Source organism: Scyliorhinus canicula, chromosome 3, assembly GCF_902713615.1.
Source record: "Scyliorhinus canicula chromosome 3, sScyCan1.1, whole genome shotgun sequence".
Lineage (NCBI taxonomy): Eukaryota > Metazoa > Chordata > Chondrichthyes > Carcharhiniformes > Scyliorhinidae > Scyliorhinus > Scyliorhinus canicula.
In genome coordinates, this window is record NC_052148.1 from 58,788,516 (window position 1) to 58,807,331 (window position 18,816).

The window sequence follows — 18,816 nt, forward strand, 5'->3', positions numbered from 1 at the left end:
TGTGTTGCATCTGGTTAACTTGTGATCACCACATCCCCCTTTTTCTCTTAACATATTTTCTGAACATCGTTAAAGAAAATTGTATATCCTGTCCCAGTGTATTTATAGCTCTCCCGCTCGTATTTGCTCTGTTGTTTTTGTATCTGGTCAATCTACGATCACCACATCCCCCTCTTTCTCATTACATAGTTTCTGTACATCATTAAGGAAAATTATACAAAACAGTAACTTATGATATGCGTATCTATACAAGTGATGATGCTATTGCCTTGGTTAACAAAGCCAATGTATTTATATGTCCAAACTTAATAAACACATTTATGAGTCCAAACTTGATGAATGTGTTCAGAGCTTTTTTTTTTTTCTTTTTGTTGTTGATGACGTGGTGATATTGATATTGCAAGTCCGCTGTGAATGTTGTTGGTGTTCCTTGTTATCTTAAGTACCCAATGCGTCATCCCGAGGTGTTTGCATGGTCACATCACTGATGTTGACTGGCATGGACTTTTTTTTTTTGTGCTTGTGGTGTTGATTTATTGTCTCATCCGCCTTGGATGCTGGTGTGCTTGCTTGTTCTGGAGCAGACGTGAGTTTGTGCGATTCGTTGTCATCCCATGACATGTTTGTAGTCTTGTTATCGTTTTGCAGTGTGCTGTGGCATCGTCCATCATGTGCCAAGTAGTGCCATTGTGTACAAGTCGTTGTTTCATTGCTGTTGTTTCTGTCGTTCCTGTTTTTGTTGTTTCCGTTGTCGTACTTGTCGCTGTTTTTGTCGTTTCCGTCTTTGTTGTTGTCGCTATCTTTGCTCCTGACTTTGTTGTGTTTGTTGCCATTCTTGTTGTTTCTGCCTCTGTCGTTGTCGCTATCTTTGTGCCTGACGTTGTTGTTTGTCTTGTTGCGCTTCATGTTGCTTTTATTCTTGCTGTTGTCGTTCTCGTTTCTGCTGTGCTTCTTGCTATTGTTGTTTGTCTTGTCGCGCTTCATGTTGCTTTTCTTCTTGCTGTTGTCGTTCTCGTTTCTGCTGTGCTTCTTGCTATTGTTGTTGGTCTTGTCGCGCTTCATGTTGTTTTTGTTCTTGCTGTGTTTCTTTTGACTTTTGTTTTTCTTGTTATACTCTATGAGTGTCCCGAGTGGATAATTTGAGTCATTGAGCATTCCGTCTCGCGAGTGGTGCGAATGATCTGATGTTGCATCGGTGCAGGTGACATCAATCAGTTGTGGAGAATTGGATTCCGCATCTTTGCTTTCTTGGTGCTCGTCTTCCGGAGTCAAAGTCTTCTTGATTACATTTGACGCGGTGTCTGTGGACTCTCGGCGCTCCTCTTCTGGAGTCCAAATCTGCATGATTTCAGTTGACGTGGTTTCTCTAGACTCTTGGTGCTCCGCTTCTGGAGTTAAAATCTTCATGATTTCTGTTGATGTTATCTCACTGGACTCCAGGTGCTCCTCTTCTGGAGTCAGAATCTGCATGGTTTCTTTCGGCATTGTCTCTGTGGACTCCAGGTGCTCCTCTTCTGGAGTCAAAATCTGCATGTTTTCTTTTGGCGTTGTCTCTCTGGGCTCCAGGTGCTCCTCTTCTGGAGTCAAAATCTGCATGTTTTCTTTCGGCATCGTCTCTCTGGACTGTTGGGTGGCCCGACTCTGTGCTTCTGTACAGACAAGCTGAGAACTGTCAGTCTCACTGTGATCCTGTACGTCGAGTGCGAGCACCTTGTCACTGTTTTCGCTCTGTGCTTCGGTACAGACAAGCTGAGAACTGTCAGTCTCACTGTGATCCTGTACGTCGAGTGCGAGCACCTTGTCACTGTTTTCGCTCTGTGCTTCGGTACAGACAAGCTGAGAACTGTCAGTCTCACTGTGATCCTGTACGTTGAGTGTGATCACCTTGTCACTGTCTTCGCATGCAGTGGGCAGAGGTGCATTGTCTTCTTCTTGTTCCTGTGAGCGTGTTGGACTTTCATAGTCCGCTCTTTCTTCTTGTTCCTGTGAGCGTGTTGGACTTTCATAGTCTGCTCTTGCTTCTTGTTCCTGTGAGCGTGTTGGACTTTCATAGTCCGCTCTTTCTTCTTGTTCCTGTGAGCTTGGTAGACTTTCATAGTCTGCTTGCGGTTGCTCAGGTACAGCGGGTTTTCCTTCATGGTCTTGTTCATGCTTGGTGTCCGCCCGGGAGTGTTTGCTTGCATCCCTGTTGGCGTCTTTCATCACTCGCACTGTGGAGCCTGTCATCGCTCGCTCCGTGGAGTCTTCCTGTGCTCTCTGTGTGGCGTCGTCTTCGTCTTGGGTATTGCTGTCATCCAATGTATCGACGAGCTGCCATGGCACCATGGTGTTGGATTCATCCACCATGAGTAGAGTCGTGTTGAGCTTTGCAACGGTGTCGCTGATGCTGTGATCAGCATGTCCAAATAACTCCTCCATGTCTGAGTAGTATTCTTTGAAACCCATTTCATCTTCGTTGGCTTCTTCTACCACGAGTTGATTCGTGTTGAACTTTGCGACCGTGTCGCTGATGCTGTGATAAGCATATCCGACTGACTCAGCTGTGTCTGAGTAGTATTCTCCGAAAACCAAATCATCCTGGTTGGATTCTTCTACCACGAGTTGATTCGTGTTGAACTTTGCGACCGTGTCGCTGATGCTGTGATAAGCATATCCGACTGACTCAGCCATGTCTGAGTAGTATTCTTTGAAAACCAAATCATCTTGGTTGGATTCATCTACCACGAGTTGGTTCGTGTTGTGCTTTGCGACCGTGTCGCTGATGCTGTGATAAGCATATCCGACTGACCCAGTCAGGTCTGAGAGGTAATCGTCGAAAAACAAATCATCTTTTGTTGTTTCGGAATTCTTTTTGTTCGCTTCACTGTGTGTGGTGAAGGCAGCTTTTTCCAAGGTTTTGTGCAAGTTGTTTTTCACTGTTGGTTTAAGTTCAGGCGTTTTTCTGTGTTCTGAGGCAAGAAAATTTGGTTTTACCACTTTAAGTGTCTTGTTTTCAATTTTCGGGCATTTCCCTTTTAAGTGGGCGTGGTCAGGATTCTCAGACGTCATGACGTCACGCGTAGGAACGACTTGCACATGCGCAAATCGGCTTTCTTTCCTTGTGCGGTTCGGTGTCCATTGCGCATGCGCGGCTTGCGCATGCGCATGACGGTCCGCGACGAAGACTTTTTTTGACTGCGCATGCGCGGCTTGCGCATGCGCATAACGATCCGCGACGCGATCTTTTGTAAACTGCGCATGCGCGACTTCCGGTTCCGGCGCATGCGCGACTTCCGGTTCCGGCGCATGCGCAACTTCCGGTTCCGGCGCATGCGCAGACGCGATTTGTAGTTCTTTGCTTACCAGAGACTGCAAAATGTGCTCCGACGCCATTTTATCGCGGATTTCAGCGTTTTTTCTTTCTAAAAGTTGTAAGTTACCTTTTCTTTCCGATCTGGACTGGATTTCAGCGTTTTGGCTTTGTGAAAAATTCATGTTATTTCTTCTTTTTGATCTGTACTGTGCATTCGCGATTTCCTGATCTTTTTGTGATTTTTTAAGTCTTGCATCACTCAGTCTCTGTGCAGGTTGGACTGTGAGCATGCCTTGCTGTTCAAATTTCTCACAGTACTCTTCAAATTTGTTTAGTAACGTTTGTAAGCTGTTCCTGTCTTCACCTTTTGAGTGTTTAAATCCATTATACACTTTCTTATTGACAGGCCCTTCGATGAGAATTGCTATTTTAATTTTGTCTGAGGCGTCTGCTACATCATTAGCTATGAGATAAAAATCGAACATTTGTTTGAACCTTTTCCAGACATTTATTACATTACCAGTCGTGTCCAGCTGAGGTGGGTATCCATGCCACATCCTCGAATTAGCGATGTCTTCCCCAGTCAAATGTCCAGTAGGAGATTTCCATGCCATTTTGTGCTTTCTGTATCTGCAGCTGAGTTGTCCTGTCGTAAGCGTCTGAAATCACTCCTAGGTACCATGTGTTGTTCCTCGTGTCTTAATAAAGCTCGCAGTCTCAAGTGTGGAGAAGATGCTTTATTGTGGGTTCGTTCAGTTTCCAGAGCTCGACCTAGAACTACCTTCCAGTGCTGACTACCAGCTTTGCTTGCTGTGTGTCCTGCTTACCAGCCCCCCTGCTGTGAAGAGTGTGTCCTCACTTCCTGTCCTGATGTATTTGTATGGCTCTCCCGTGCTCCCTCTAGTGGTCGCTCAGTTGTGTTGCATCTGGTTAACTTGTGATCACCACATGGTCGTAGACTATAGTCAGACTATTAATCGGTTTACACTCCTCGACGCGTACCCCCTCCCCAGGATTGCAGACATGGTGAATCAGATAGCCCAGTATCAGATTTTCTCCACGGTGGATCTGAAGTCTGCATACCACCAGCTCCCAATCCGCCCGGAGGACCGCCACTTCACGGCGTTCGAGGCCGATGGCCGCCTCTTCCACTTCATCCGGGTTCCCTTTGGCGTCACGAATTGTGTTTTGGTGTTCCAACGAGCAATGGACCAAATGGTGGACCAGTACGGGCTGCGGGCCACATTTCCGTACTTGGATAACATCACCATCTGTCGCTATGACCAGCAGGACCATGATGCCAACCTCAATCGATTTCTCCAGACGGCCCAGAAGCTTAATCTCACGTACAACAAGGAGAAATACGTTTTCCGCACAACCAGACTAGCCATCCTCGGCTATGTCGTGGAAAACGGAGTCCTGGGCCCCAACCCGGACCGTATGCGGGGCGCATAGAACTCCCTCTCCCTTATTGTTCCAGGGCCCTCAAACGGTGCCTGGGGTTCTTTTCATATTATGCCCAGTGGGTCCTCAATATGCGGACAAAGCCCGCCCACTCTTTAAGGCCACACTTCTTCCCGTCAGCTGAGGCCCGTCAGGCCATCAACTGCATCAAGGAGGACATCACCAAGGCTGCCATTTGGGCGGTGGATGAATCCGTCCCTTTCCAGGTTGAGAGCGATGCCTCAGAGGTCGCTCTTGCAGCCACATTAAATCAGGCAGGGAGACCAGTCGCATTTTTCTCCCGAACCCTCTCCGCTTCGGAACTTCGACACTCCTCGGTCGAAAAGGAAGCACAAGCCATTGTGGAGGCTATTCGTCACTGGAGGCACTACCTCGCAGGTAGAAGGTTCACCCTCATCACCGACCAAAGATCGGTTGCCTTCATGTTTGACAACTCGCAAAAGGGCAAAATTAAAAATGATAAAATTCTGAGGTGGAGGATCGAGCTCTCCACCTACAAATACGATATTATGTATCGACCGGGGAAGCTCAACGAGCCCCCAGATGCCCCATCCCGCGACACGTGCGCCAGCACGCAGAGCGACCGCTTAAATGCCATCCACAATGACCTCTGCCACCCGGGGGTCACCCAGCTCGCCCACTACATTAAAGCCCGTAATCTGCCTTTCTCCACCGAGGAGGAAAAAGCCGTCACCAGGGATTGCCCGATCTACGCGGAGTGCAAACCGCACTTCTATAGATCAGACAGGGCCCACCTGATCAAGGCTTCTCGACCCTTTGAACACCTCGCTATCGATTTCAAAGGGCCACTCCCCTCGACTAACCGGAATGTGTACTTCCTAACTGTCATCGACGAGTTTTCCCGATTCCCTTTTGCTATCCCGTGCCCCAACATGACCTCCCACACAGTCATCAGGGCCCTGCATAGTATCTTCACCCTGTTTGGTTTCCCCAGCTATGTACACAGCGACTGGCGTTCGTCCTTCATGAGCGACGAGCTGCGTCAGTACCTGCTCGAGAAGGGCATCGCCTCGAGCAGGACTACCAGCTACAACCCCAGGGGGAACGGGCAGGTGGAGAGGGAGAATGCGACGGTCTGGAAGACCCGTCCTACTGACCCTCCGGTCCAGGAATCTCCCAATCTCCCATTGGCAAGAAGTCCTCCCAGACGCGCTCCACGCTATTCGGTCCCTCTTGTGTACCGCCACCAATCAGACCCCTCACAAGCAGCTCTTTATCTTTTCCAGGGGCACTACCACGGGGGTTTCACTCCCAGCATGATGGAAGAGACTGGGCCCAGTGCTCCTCAGGAAGCACGTCAGGGCACACAAAACTGACCTGCTTGTGGAAAAAGTGCTCCTACTACACTCAAACCCCCAATACACCTTCATAGAGTTCCCTGATGGCCGTCAGGACACCGTATCCCTCCGGGACCTAGCGCCTGCAGGATCAAACCCCACCACTACCACCGCCGAGGTACCCCTCACACTACATCCCACCCAACTCGCAGCGCCCCATGCCCCCGCGCCTACCAGTTCACTACACATGTTCCGCGCACCCGCAAGCTCCCAGCGCACCCACTCCCCAGTCGAACCAGACGGGTACGAAGCACGGACAGGATCACCCCCGGAGTCTGCCATCGTACCCCAACCGACCGTGATCATCCAGCCACCAGAAGAGACTGCAACCCCGGTGCTCCGCCGATCACAACGGACAACTCGACCACCGGACAGGCTCAATCTGTAAACCATCGCCCCCGCCGGACTTGATTTTTTTACAGGGGGTGAATGTGGTGAATCATAATAGCATAATTCACACTGTTATCACACATGTTGTACCATGCCTCTGTAAGCTCGGCACACGAGCAGTTGCGCGGCTCTGCCCATAGGGGGAGGTGTACTGGGAATGTACGGAAGTTTGTACTGGGCTCCACCCTTGGCTCCGCCCATGATTCCTCCCCCCCACTGGTTGTATAAAGCTTGGCAGTCGGAGCCTGCCTGCCAGTTCATCTAGAGTTCATCTCATCACAGGCAGGCTCTGCTATAAGACGATTAAAACCACTGTTCACTTCTAACCACGTGTCGCGTGAATTGATGGTCTCATCACTCACCTCCTCTAAGGAAAGTATTTCTTCCCTCAGATTCAGAGTCCGCATGACTCCAGATTATCTCAATTGTGGAAAGACTTCCTTAGTCTTGTATTCCAAACTCCTTGCAATAAAGGTCAACATACCACTTGCATCCTAAATGCAAATGTATCTGCATGTTAATTTTCCATAACAAAAACAGAAAGTGCTGGAAATACTTAGGAGGTGAGACAGTAGCTGTTGAGGGACGAACACAATGAACAGTTTGAGTTGAATATGGCTTTTCAAAACTGAAGGAAGATAATAATGTGATGGGTTTGATGCTATTGAAAACAGGGAAGAGGAGTAAGAAAAAAAGGGAAAGTTTGAGATAGGGTCGAGGGAAGGATAGATTAAATGTCAATGATGTCTCGGGACCAAAGACAAAGGGAGTTCGAATGGCTTTGCTAAAGAAAAAAAACATTTACCCTGAGTAAGTGTGAATGATAGAATATATAAGCTCTGTTCAAAAGGAAAGACATGAGAAACAAGATTCCGACATACACATTTATAACAATTATTTCACGGAATGTGGGCATCACACATGGGTAGCATTTATTGCCCATCTCTACTTGCCCTTGAGAAGGTTGTGGTGAGCCACCTTCTTGAACGGCCACCATTCATCTGGTGTGGGTAAAACCCACAGTGCTTTTAAGAAGAGTTACAGGATTTTGACCCTGCGCCAGCGAAGGAAATCAGAATGGTGTATAGCTTGGAGGGGAACCTGAAAGTGGTGGCGTTCCCAGGTATCTGCCTTTTGGTGCTGCATTGCATCTTGTAAATGGTCCACATTACTGCTACGGAGCATCGGTGGTGGAGGTGGTGAATGTTTAAGATCATGGTGATCTGATTGTAACCTCAAATTTGTATCTTGCCTACCCCCAATAACCTATCACCCCCATGCTGAACAAGAATCCATGTACCTCTGACATAAAATATTCAAAGACTTTGTTTCCACCACTTTTTGATAATGAGGGTTCCAAAGACTCACGACCCTCTGAGAGAACTACATTTCGTCTCATCTCCATTTAAAATGGGTGATCCTTTATTTTTAAACAGTGACTCCTAGTTCTAGATTCTCCCACAAGACAAAGCATCCTCTCCACTTCCACCCTGTCAAACCCCTCAGGATTGTCTATGTTTCAATCACTTCCCCTCTTACTCTTCTAAAATGTCATTCTTTCATGGGATGTTGGCATCACAGGCATAGCCAGCATTTGTTGCCCATCCCTGAAGGAATTAGTGAACCAGGTGGATTCGACTTTTAATTACAGATTTTTTATTGAATTCAAATTTCACCATCTGCTGTGGTGGGATTCGAACCAGGGTTCCCAGACCATTATCCTGGGTCGCTGGATTACTAGGCCAGTGACAATACGCCACCACCTCCCTGAGCGATAAAAGGCCAGCCTGCCCAACCTTTTCTCATAAGACTATCCACCTGTGCCAGAAAATTGTCCTGTAAACCTTCTCTGAGTTGCTTACAAAGCATTTACATCCTTCCTTAAATAAGGTGACCAGTACTGTACAAATTACTCAAAATATGGTCTCACCAGTGCCCTATGCAACTGAAGCATAACCTCCCAAATTTTGTATACAATTCCCCTCGTAATAGCTTTCCAAGCTACTAGCCTTTTGTGATTCATGCACAAGGACACCCAAGTGTCCTTGCCCTCTCAAGGACATTCATTCTTTCTAACACTGCAATGCCGTCCCTAATCTTACTGCCAGCTCACCTCCCTTTTTCCCTTCTCTATCTTTTCTGAACACCTTATGTCATTGTGCATGAAATGTGGGGAAGACATTTGGCACAGTGAGTAACATCCCTCTATCTGAGCTTGATGCTCTGGATTCAAGTCCCACTCTGGAACTTGATGGTCAAAGAAGGTGTGCTCATAATGTGGCCAAACAGGTTGAGTATGAACTTGTAAATTCATCCAACATATGCCAATGGCAAGAGCCAGAGAGATTTCTAGTTGGCCATGTGTGTTGTGTTATGTAATTTGGAATAACACAAGCTGCCACTTGATGCAGTTTTGAGTAAAAGATGCTCCAGACTTTGAAGTGAGTTCAATGTGTTTTATTGAACTATTAGCACAGTTCTCAATGAGTTCCACTCTCTGCTAATCTAAATGTAATAGCTCAGTCTAACTGAACCAGCCTTGCTCTTAGCCACGTGCTGGGGTGTGATGCTGAGGATACACCCTGTCTCACTCTGTAGATGTTGGTTTGTGGAAAGAGGCGAGGTGTGAGTGCCTCATCCCTTTTATAGTGAGATACCACCCCTGAGTGTCCTGACTGCTCATTGGCCATGTCCCATTCTATGTGTTCATTAGCTGCATGTTTGCATATCATGACAATGTCATGGAAAGAAATTGGAGCACCTCCATAGCTCCAGGCTACAACATGCGCTTAAAAGTGTATTGTCACAGCAACGCAGACTCTGGGTGGGGGAGGGGATCAGTTAACTGGACAGGTGGTGTGGATCAGATTTCACAAAACTGGTTTTGATCCCAGTTCTGGGCTGGATTCAGTGGCTGTCTCCATCCCCTACTGGTGGACATGTTTGTGAAGCTATGGATTGGACCTCCTTTCAGACAGAGATCTCAAGAAAAGAAGATATCACATACCCAGCCCTCAACATTTTTGTTAGCCATGTTTCCAATGCTGCCACTGCATCATCTTCCCACACTGTGATATGTGCTTGCATTTCACCAACATGATTCACCACACTTTGTGCATTGACGTACACACATTGTAATCCTGTCTTTGCATTTCTCATAGTCCTGAGCCTGCTCCTATCTAATATAACTGCAGTTTTGTTTTAATGGTTAAAGAAACAGGATTTGCAAACCCGTCAGTCTGTGTTGCTATTTTTCTTCTTTCCCCACCAACATTAAAAAGGTATTTCACCAAACTTTCAGAACTATAAAATAAAGAAAATAGATGGGCCTGCTTGCTATTCTTAAGGAACATATCTGTACACTGAATCGGCAACACCTTTAAAAAAAAAATGTGCTCAACAATTGTTATTTTGTTTCACAAGCAAGTACCTCAATCACAATAAAGTGGGCAGCGAAACAAGAGTGTAGACACAAAATACCTACTTGGGTATGTTTTCAACCTTTTTCGAACTTATGGGTATTTTTGTTGGAAGTTTTATCTGAAGTTGAATAGAAGTCAATTAATATGTAATTATTCCCAAGATAGGTGAAAAATAGCCTAATTACCAACACAAATTTCATTTTTTTTTCTGCCATTCACATATAGTTGTAAATAATGCTCATCAAATAAGTAATTTTGTTTCCTATTGACAATCTATCAAAGTGTTAAAATTTAGGTAAACAAACTGCCTTGCAATTTATATATTATGCTGTAAAGACATGTCATTGTTTTGCATGGATGTATGCTGTCAGTTTCTTGGATGCGACCAAAATTATAAACATTTGAATCATATTTTTAGTCTTTGGTAAACTTACTTTTCTTCCACCATCTGCTTTTGGTATTCTTCATATTCTTCTCTGGTCATGCCTGCTGCAGCTGCAGGGTCAGAAGCACCGCCTTCTTCTTTCTTTTCTTCATCTCCACCTCCAAGTCCTAAATTCTTCACCTGCCCACTCACCATAGATTTTAACAGGAAAGACATGCTTTTAGCAATGAGACAATTAATCAGATATAAAGTTGCAAATAGAAGATGTATGGATATATAAGGAAAAATGAACAGAGGACTAGTCAGCTTGCTGGCTTTTACTTTAAAGGCAGGGAATGGGTCAAGTGCTTTTGAGAAAATGGTTTGCCTTCAGTAAGCTGGATTAAACCATTGAACTCTGCAATCTTCCAGAGGCAGATGGTTCAGATCACGCTGTATATCATTATTCTCTACCGCCTACTTTAATAATATTTTAAGCTAATATTTTTCAACAGGGCTATTTCTGTTGACCTTTAATTTCTTGCTGGTAAAAATCATGAAAGAAAAATAAATAAAAGCGTGGCACAACTCATAGATTTGATTCCATATTCACAATTAAGTGGCTCATTTTAATTGGGTCAGCACACAGCTGCTGTCGAAAAACCATGGCGCTGTAAAGAGAGATCTATGTTAAAAAAAAATATATAGCACTTAAGAATTGTAGAAATGTATGGCCAAAAGGAGGCCATTCAGCCTATCATGTATGTGCTGACCAAAGACCAGTTTTTCAGCCTAATCTCACTTTCCAATTCTTGGCCTTGTGGGTTATAGCATGTCGGGAGCATGTAAAGTACTTTTTAAATCTGAAGACATTTTTCTGTCTCTGCCACCCTTTCAAAAATCAAATTCCAAACCCTCACTACCCTCTGGGTCGAATCTGTCTCTCAACTATGTTCCAATTCTTCAAGTGCTTAATTTAAATCTCTGCTCCCTGGTTTTTGATCTTTCTGCCAAAGAAAATATGTCCTAATCAGCCATTCCTTCTAGAGCCCCCCCACCCCATGATTTTATACACCTGAATTAAACCTCACCTGACCCACCTCCATTCCAAAGAAAGGAGCCCCAGCTTATTCAATGCTTCCTCTTAGACGGAACGGCAAACCTGGCAACATTCTTATAAATCTGCTGTGTATCCTCTCTCGGATGATCTCAGGATGATACTAGCTGTATTCAGATGATCATCAAAGCCGGATAAGCAATCTGTTTCCAAGAACTATTGTATTTAAAAGAATATACACCAGTAGATGAAACAGCGCAGCCTAACAGTGCACATTAATACCAGTCCCATTCTCTGGAATGTTCCCAACTCAAGCCAATCGATAACATTCATGCATTACTCCCTGTGTACAATGCACAGTGAATATCGATGTGTTTCAACCAAATAACAATCGCAAGTAAAGTAAAATCGCAAACATTTGATTGGTTACACTTGTATTTTACTATTTCAATATTTTTAATTGTTTGTACTTAGAGAGTCAGAATATTGCATTATAGTTTGAAAAAGATATTTCTGATAACATACTAGCAATAATATTTCCCATTTAAGCAAATTAATTATTACTGCAGTGAATCTATGATGCAGTTACTCTCAATTTTGGTCAGGGCAGTAAAGGATAATTCTTATTTTCAATACAGAGTCATTTCAATTTTCAAATTCATTTCAATAATAAGTGTATTGTGGAACAATTATGTTCTGAAAGGGTATTATTTGTTTAAATGCTATTGAATAGGATTTTAATTCACAAGGTTTTTATTCATGAGGACATAAAGAGCAGGAGGAGGAGACAAGTGCTTTAAATCTTGTTACTTAAAACAATTGACAAATATGCAAACCAAGGTGTCAAATGCAATTCCTAACTATTTGTATCATGTTATGATGATGCAGGTAATCTCAAAAGAGGTTCACTACATTAGCATTTTCCTGATTAAACCTTGATTTATATAAAGATCGGTTACACAACAGGTTTTGTGCAGTGAAACAAGCTTTGACTTTGCTTCAGTGAACTGTGCAGCGTCAATCAGGTGGGAAACCTGCAACATCAAAAAGGGACATAAGATTATTTCAAGGAATCAATGTCATTCGACTTCACCTTCCCAACAGATGCAGCCATGATTCAATTGAGGAAGGAGCTGCGCTCCAAAAGCTAGTGATTCAAAACAACCTGTTGGACTTTAACCTGGTGTTGTAAGACTTCTTACTGTGCCAACAGATGCAATTTTACTACACCCATTGCCTAGCAGTATTTATAATATTCCCGCGTGGTTCTTCATTTTAATCTTTTAATGCTGACTGTCCTGTTGACTCCCTCTTACATTAAATTTAATAGAATTCAGATGCCTGTAAGCAATGTTTGGTACAGAGAATGAATGGATGCTAATGTGACCAGAATTCCTCCAAGTGTGATCCAGATTCTTTGAGTAGGGTAGTTATGACCACTTCCAGAAAGTAGGTATTGCATAGAATTACCTAGGCTAAATTACCAGGATGGTATTCCAGACTAGTTCCAATTGCTTAAGGGGGTTGAAGAGGTATTTTCCAGGTTACATCCCCCAAAACAGGCCTGATTTTCATTTGGTTTATCGCTTTCACCACGACCATAACACAGAACATAACAATCATCACTCTCCTGCCTTGTACAGTGACCCGCTGACAATGCCAACACAGGCCCATTCCCCTGAAGTAATGTTATACATACCCTTGGGGGGAATGGGGGTGATTGTGGAGAGGATGGTGCGATGGGGGTGCAGGGAATGGGGGAGGGGGATTGGGATGTAGAGGAATGGGGGAAAGGAGCAAAAATGGAGGGTGTAGTATTGGTTGGGGAGGGGAATGTGTGGAGGGTGAGGAATAGGGGAGCACAGGGAGTATTGTGGGTAGCGATGAGGAATGGGGGAAGAGCAGGGGGTGGGAGAGTCAGAGAAGTTGGGGGAGGTGGATTTCAGGGGTGGGAGGGAAATAGGGAGATTGGGAGAGAGGGAGGGAAATAGTGGTGAGTTTGAGGGGAGGGTGATGGAGGTGGGGGGTGGGTTGAGTCGACAGACAGAGCTTCGCCCGAGGAGAATCTGGAGGTGATGGGGGCCTCCCGCCAGCCTTGTGTGGTCCTCGAAGGCACTATGGATCCCCGAGTGCCCCACGATGTAGCTGTCATGCATGCAGAGTAGTGGGCACACGGGTGCATGATTCTGAGGCAGCGATCATACACAATCTGAACATTCAGGGGGTAGAACTCCTTCTTGTTAATGTAGGGCATCCCTGATGCGCCAGTGCTCATAGGGCGACATGCATGCCACCGTCGCCCCCTGGATCTGGGGCATCCTGGCGATAGCTGCAAATCCTGCAGCTGGTGCATCTTTGTGGGCCTGGTCTAGGTCAAAGCTGATATAGTCTGAAGCTCGGGCATACAGAGCATCCGTCACCTCCCGGATGCACCTGTAGGCTGATGACTGTGATATACCATTCAGGTTCCCAACCAAGCCCAGGAATGACGAGATGACTTAACGATTCAATGAGCTTCACGGCCACAAGGAGCGAGTGTCCTCCTCCACAGGGTGCCATGTCCGCAAGGATGTGGCACAGGTGCTGCACTGTCTGTCTGTTGAGATGGAGTCTTCTGCGGCACATGGTGACTGTCTGCTCATAGAATGATCAAAGGTGCCTGTACACTTTGGTCATCGTTGGCCTCCTCTTCTGGGTCCCTCCTCAGCCTGATGGGCGGCCGGATCTTCAGTGTGTGCAGGGGGTCCCTGCACATGGGGTGCTGCCTCCAGCCTGCATTGTCGCTGCGGCCTCTACCGCGTCTGGCCGCTTCGGCTGACATAAGCAATGTGTGGGCATCCTCCACGGGATCGACTCCAGCAAACCTAGTTTTATCTGGAAGGATTTGGAGAAGAAGAGAGACTGACAATCATCTTGGGTTTCCATCCCAGGATCCTCAAATTCCCCAAGCGGCCTCGAACCTTACCATAACTGTTGCACCTTCTCTCAGAGTGCCATCCAGTGAGAGAGTTGTGCTGGAAAATCTTGCTCTACACACTCACCCTCAGCTACATCAGGAGCCCCTAGATTCCATACCTCTGGTGGGAACATTAGGGAGACCGCGCTCAGCAGCTTTCTGCTCATCCACACACTTACCCTTTGGTCACAATAGGATCCTCAGTGGTGACGCCCTGCTCTTTAGTGTTTGATTGTTGGCAGCAGCCTCTATGGTGCTGACACTCCTAGAGCTCAGGCACACTGTTCAGACATCAAAGGTTGCTGGAAATGCAGGGCACTAATCACAGTCTGAAGCATGGCGTGTGTGCCCTCGAAGAAGCACTTGAGAGTTGAGGAGCATAAAGTGTTCTCACAACAAACGAGGCTAAACTCTCATTTGAAATAGCCTTCAGCTGTGATGCTAGAGGCTGCTCACAGTCAAGGTGAGGGAAATTGACTTTCAGGATAGAAACTCTCCTGGGAGAGTTTGGTAGGCCAGACAGACTGCACATGTGGTTGCACCTATGATGGGTCTCCACAATATTTAAATATTTAAAGATATACCAGCCTCCTGTACCAGCCTCCTGAGACAGGCGCCGGAATGTGGCGACTAGGGGCTTTTCACAGTAACTTCATTGAAGCCTACTCGTGACAATAAGCGATTTTCATTTGTTTTTCATTTTTCAAGATGGCCTGAGGGAGTCACAGACACAAAGCCCCCCCCCCCCCCCCCGCCCGCCCCCGCCAAGGGGAGGCCCGTGACCTGGAATGCTTCATCCCCCTGACCAGGACCAACCCTCTTGAGGCCCTCCCGCCCTGCCCCCTCGCCGCCACCCCCCCCCCGCCTTGTTTGGGTATACAAAAGGAGAATTCAGAATGTCCAAATTCAGAATGTCTGGAGCACCCGGAGGAAACCCACACAGACACGGAGAGAATGTGCAGACTCCGCGCAGACAGTGACCCAAGCCAGGAATCGAACCTAGGACCCTGGCGCTATGAAGCTACAGTGCCGTCCAAGTAGTGTAAATAAATCAGTAACACATCTTGATGTTCTTTGTTCAGCACTACGTTTTCAAGACATCCTGATAGACACAAGGGCAGTACGGTAGGATTGTTCTCTGAATTCTTCCTCTGTGTAACTGAACAGGCGCCAGAATGTGGCGACTAGGAGCTTTTCATAGTAACTTCATTGCACTATTAATGTCAGCCTACTTGTGACAATAAAAAGTCTTATTATTATAAACAAAGAACATCATGGGCGGGATTCTCCCGTACCCGGCGGGGCAGGGTGTCCTGGCGGGACGGAGTGGCGTGAATCCTCCGCACCTTCAGGGGCTAGGCCGGCGCCGGAGTGGTTTGCGTCCTGCCATCTGGCATGGTTGGCCTTTGGCGCCACGCCAGCCAGGGCCGAAGGGACTCCGCCGGCCGGCACAAGTCCGCGCATGTGCGGGAGCATCAGCGGCTGCTGACGTCATCCCTGCGCATGTGCGGGGGGGGGGGGGGGGGGGGGGGGGGGTTAACCTATGCGTCGGCCATCGCGGAGGCTGACACGGCCGACGTGTAGGAAAAGAGTGCCCCCAGGGCACAGGCCCACCCGCGGATTGGTGGGCCCCGATGGCGGGCCAGGCCACCGTGGGGGCACCCCCCAGGACCAGATCACCCCGCCCAGGAACCCGGAGCCCACCCGCGCCACCAGGTTCCGCCGGTAAGGGACCTAGTCTGATCCATGCTGGCAGGACCGGCAAAGAACCAGTGGGACTTCAGCCCATCGCGGGCCAGAGAATTTGGGCAGCACCGGGGCCCATTGAGTCGCGCCGGTCCCCGCCATTCTCCAAAGCGAGCGGTGCGATTCACTCCTCGCCGACGTTTGGAGGGCCGGAGAATCCAGAGGACGGCGGGGACGGGATTCACGCTGACCCCCGCCGATTCTCCAACCCAGCGGGGGGGGGTCGGAGAATCCCGCCCCATGGGCGCGATTCTCCGCTGCCCACGATGGGTCGGAGAATAGCGTGAGGGCCTTCCCGACATTTTTCTCGACCTCCCGCTATTCTCCACCCCACGGCCGCCCCACAACACGAATCGCTGCTCGCCGTTTTTTACGGCGAACAGCGATTCGCCCCAGGCCGATGGGCCGAGTTCCCAGGCCTTCACGGCCGTTTTCACGAACGCAAACACACCTGCTCTCACCGTTCGTGAAAACGGCCGCAAAGTGCCGTCCCGGACAACCATGGCACCGATTGGCACGGCCGCACCACGGCCGTGCCAAGGGTGGCATGGGCCTGAGATCGGTGGGCACCAATCGCGGGCAGCGGGTCCGATACCCGCGCACTATTTGTTCCTCCGCCGCCCCGCAGGATCAGTCCGCGGGGCGGCTGAGGGGCATGATGGCCCGCGCATGCGCGGATTTGATTCATATGCGTGATGATGTCATTCACGCATGCGCAGGTTGGAGCCGTCCATAGGTTCTTAGCGACGGTCGCTAAGCCCGCGATGCCGTGCTTCATGGGGCCGCGCTGCTAGCCCCGCCCGGGGGGAGAGAATCGGGTCCCGGGAGGGGGCGCGGAGGCTGCCGTGAAACACGGCCAGTTTCACGGCAGCATTTACGACTCTCCGCATTTGCGGAGAATCGCGCTCCATACGTCTCACTCAGGCTTATCGCATAACCTCATGAATGTGTCTAAAGGTGCCATTTTCAGTTCCACAAAATGCCCAGTTTACCTCAGATGAAGGGTAAGGTATCTCACAAATTTGAGCAACAGGTGAAGTTAGCCATTTCACACTATTACTATGTAGTAACAATGCAAATGGTATTTGCCACCAACAGGATGCTGCCACAAACCAAAAGAATGTTCTGCCTGCCACACAAATGAACGACGTGGCATATGAATTTCAGTGCTGATGTGATGCTAGGATTGTAGGCCGCCTGTCCCAATAATTGGTGGCGGGTTGTATCAAACAGCACAGCCCTTCCACGTTCCCAACAAGCAAAGTTCATAAGTTCAATTCGTCATTCGATCATGGCTGATGTGTTCCTACACTGTTGCCTACAATGCTACAGACCAAAAGCTGGATTGCGAAATCAGCCAGAGCATCTCCTCCCTAGAACACATCACCGAGGAGTGAGATTAGGCAATTTAGCCTTCTGAGCCTAAACACCTTCAATATGATCATGGCTGATCCCATCCCGGCCTCAACGCTGTCCTGCCCGTTCTCCATAACCCTTCAGCCCATTACCAATTAAATATCTGTCTAAATCCTACTTAAATTTACTCACTGTCCCTGCATCCACTGCACTCTGGGGTAGCAGTTTCCATAGATTTTCAATTCTTTTTTAAAATTTGCTACCTCTTATTCTAAGATTATGACCTCTTGTTTTAGAATGCCCCATACGAGGAAGAATCTGCTCCACGTCTACATTATCCATACCTTTTATCTTAAAAACCTCAATTTGTTCTCCCTTCATTCTTGATTTGATTTATTATTGTCACATGTGTTAGTATGCAGTGAAAAGTATTTTTTCTTGCATTCTATACAGACAACGCATGCCGTACATAGGGAAGGAAGGAGGGACTGCAGAATCTAATGTTACAGTCATAGTTAGGGTGTAGAGAAAAGATCAACTTAATACGAGGTAGGTCCATTCAAAAGTCTGATGGCAGTAGGGAAGAAGCTGTTCTTGAGTCGGTTGGTACGTGACCTCAAACTTTGGTATCTTTTTCCTGATGGAAGAAGGGGGAAGAGAGTATGTCCGGGGTGCGTGGGGTCCTTAATTATGCTGGCTGCCTTTCTGAGGCAGTGTGAATTATAGATAGAGTCAATGGATGGACGGCTGGAGAGGGCTACATTCACGACCTTTTGTAGTTCAATTCTAGACAGTATAAGCCAAACCTATTCCATCTATCCTCATACGACAGACCCCTCTTCTCTGGAATAAATCTAGTGAACCTCCTCTGAACTGCCTTTACATGCCATTTACAATGCCATTACATCTTCCCTCAAATAAGGGGACCAAGACTGCGCACAGTGACTACAAGAGGGCCAAAACCAAGATTCGCACCCGGCGCCAAACAGTTTGCGATACAACCAGCTCACTCCTCGAGGCGAAAACTGGATCGTGCCGTAGCGTGGTGAAAAACCAATTAACACACCGACCTCCGACTGCTGTCTCACCTGGGGTTCCTGCCTCCACCTGATGTGCATCCTCAGCAGTTTGGTGCCCTCGAAGCCTGTCCACCAATATGTCCCACTGAGGTGTGTGTATCTGCGCTGGTGGAGGGTGGGGATGACAGCTGTGCCACAACCACGGTTGCTTCCTTGGAGCTCTCCTCCGAGGTGTTCTTCTCGGAGTCAGGAGAGGGGGCTGCTTGGGATGTGCCGGCATCATCGGCTGGAGGACCAGCAGGAGAATGGACATGTAGTCAGTGGGAAGGATGGGTCAGTCAGTAAGGCAATCAGTACTCACGTTTGACTGGTCTTACAGGTGGAGTCCAGTG

The 18,816-nt window shown here is 47.5% G+C and overlaps 1 protein-coding gene across 3 annotated transcripts in view; it reads right to left on the minus strand.

The window, feature by feature from the left end:
• Window positions 1-11,521, minus strand: part of cplx4a (complexin 4a) — a 117,772-nt gene extending 106,251 nt beyond the window's left edge. Inside the window, exons 1-2 of one of the 3 annotated variants that reach the window (XM_038790605.1) lie at window positions 11,391-11,521; window positions 10,361-10,491 (exon numbers count right to left, since the gene is read on the minus strand). In XM_038790605.1, coding sequence (XP_038646533.1) covers window positions 10,361-10,491; window positions 11,391-11,396 — 137 coding nt within the window. In that variant the 5' untranslated portion in view covers window positions 11,397-11,521. Of the gene's footprint in view, window positions 1-10,360; window positions 10,663-11,381 lie in introns of those variants that run through there. The other 2 variants (XM_038790604.1, XM_038790603.1) reach the window with 2 other exon arrangements.
• Between the last annotated feature and the right edge of the window lie 7,295 nt (window positions 11,522-18,816).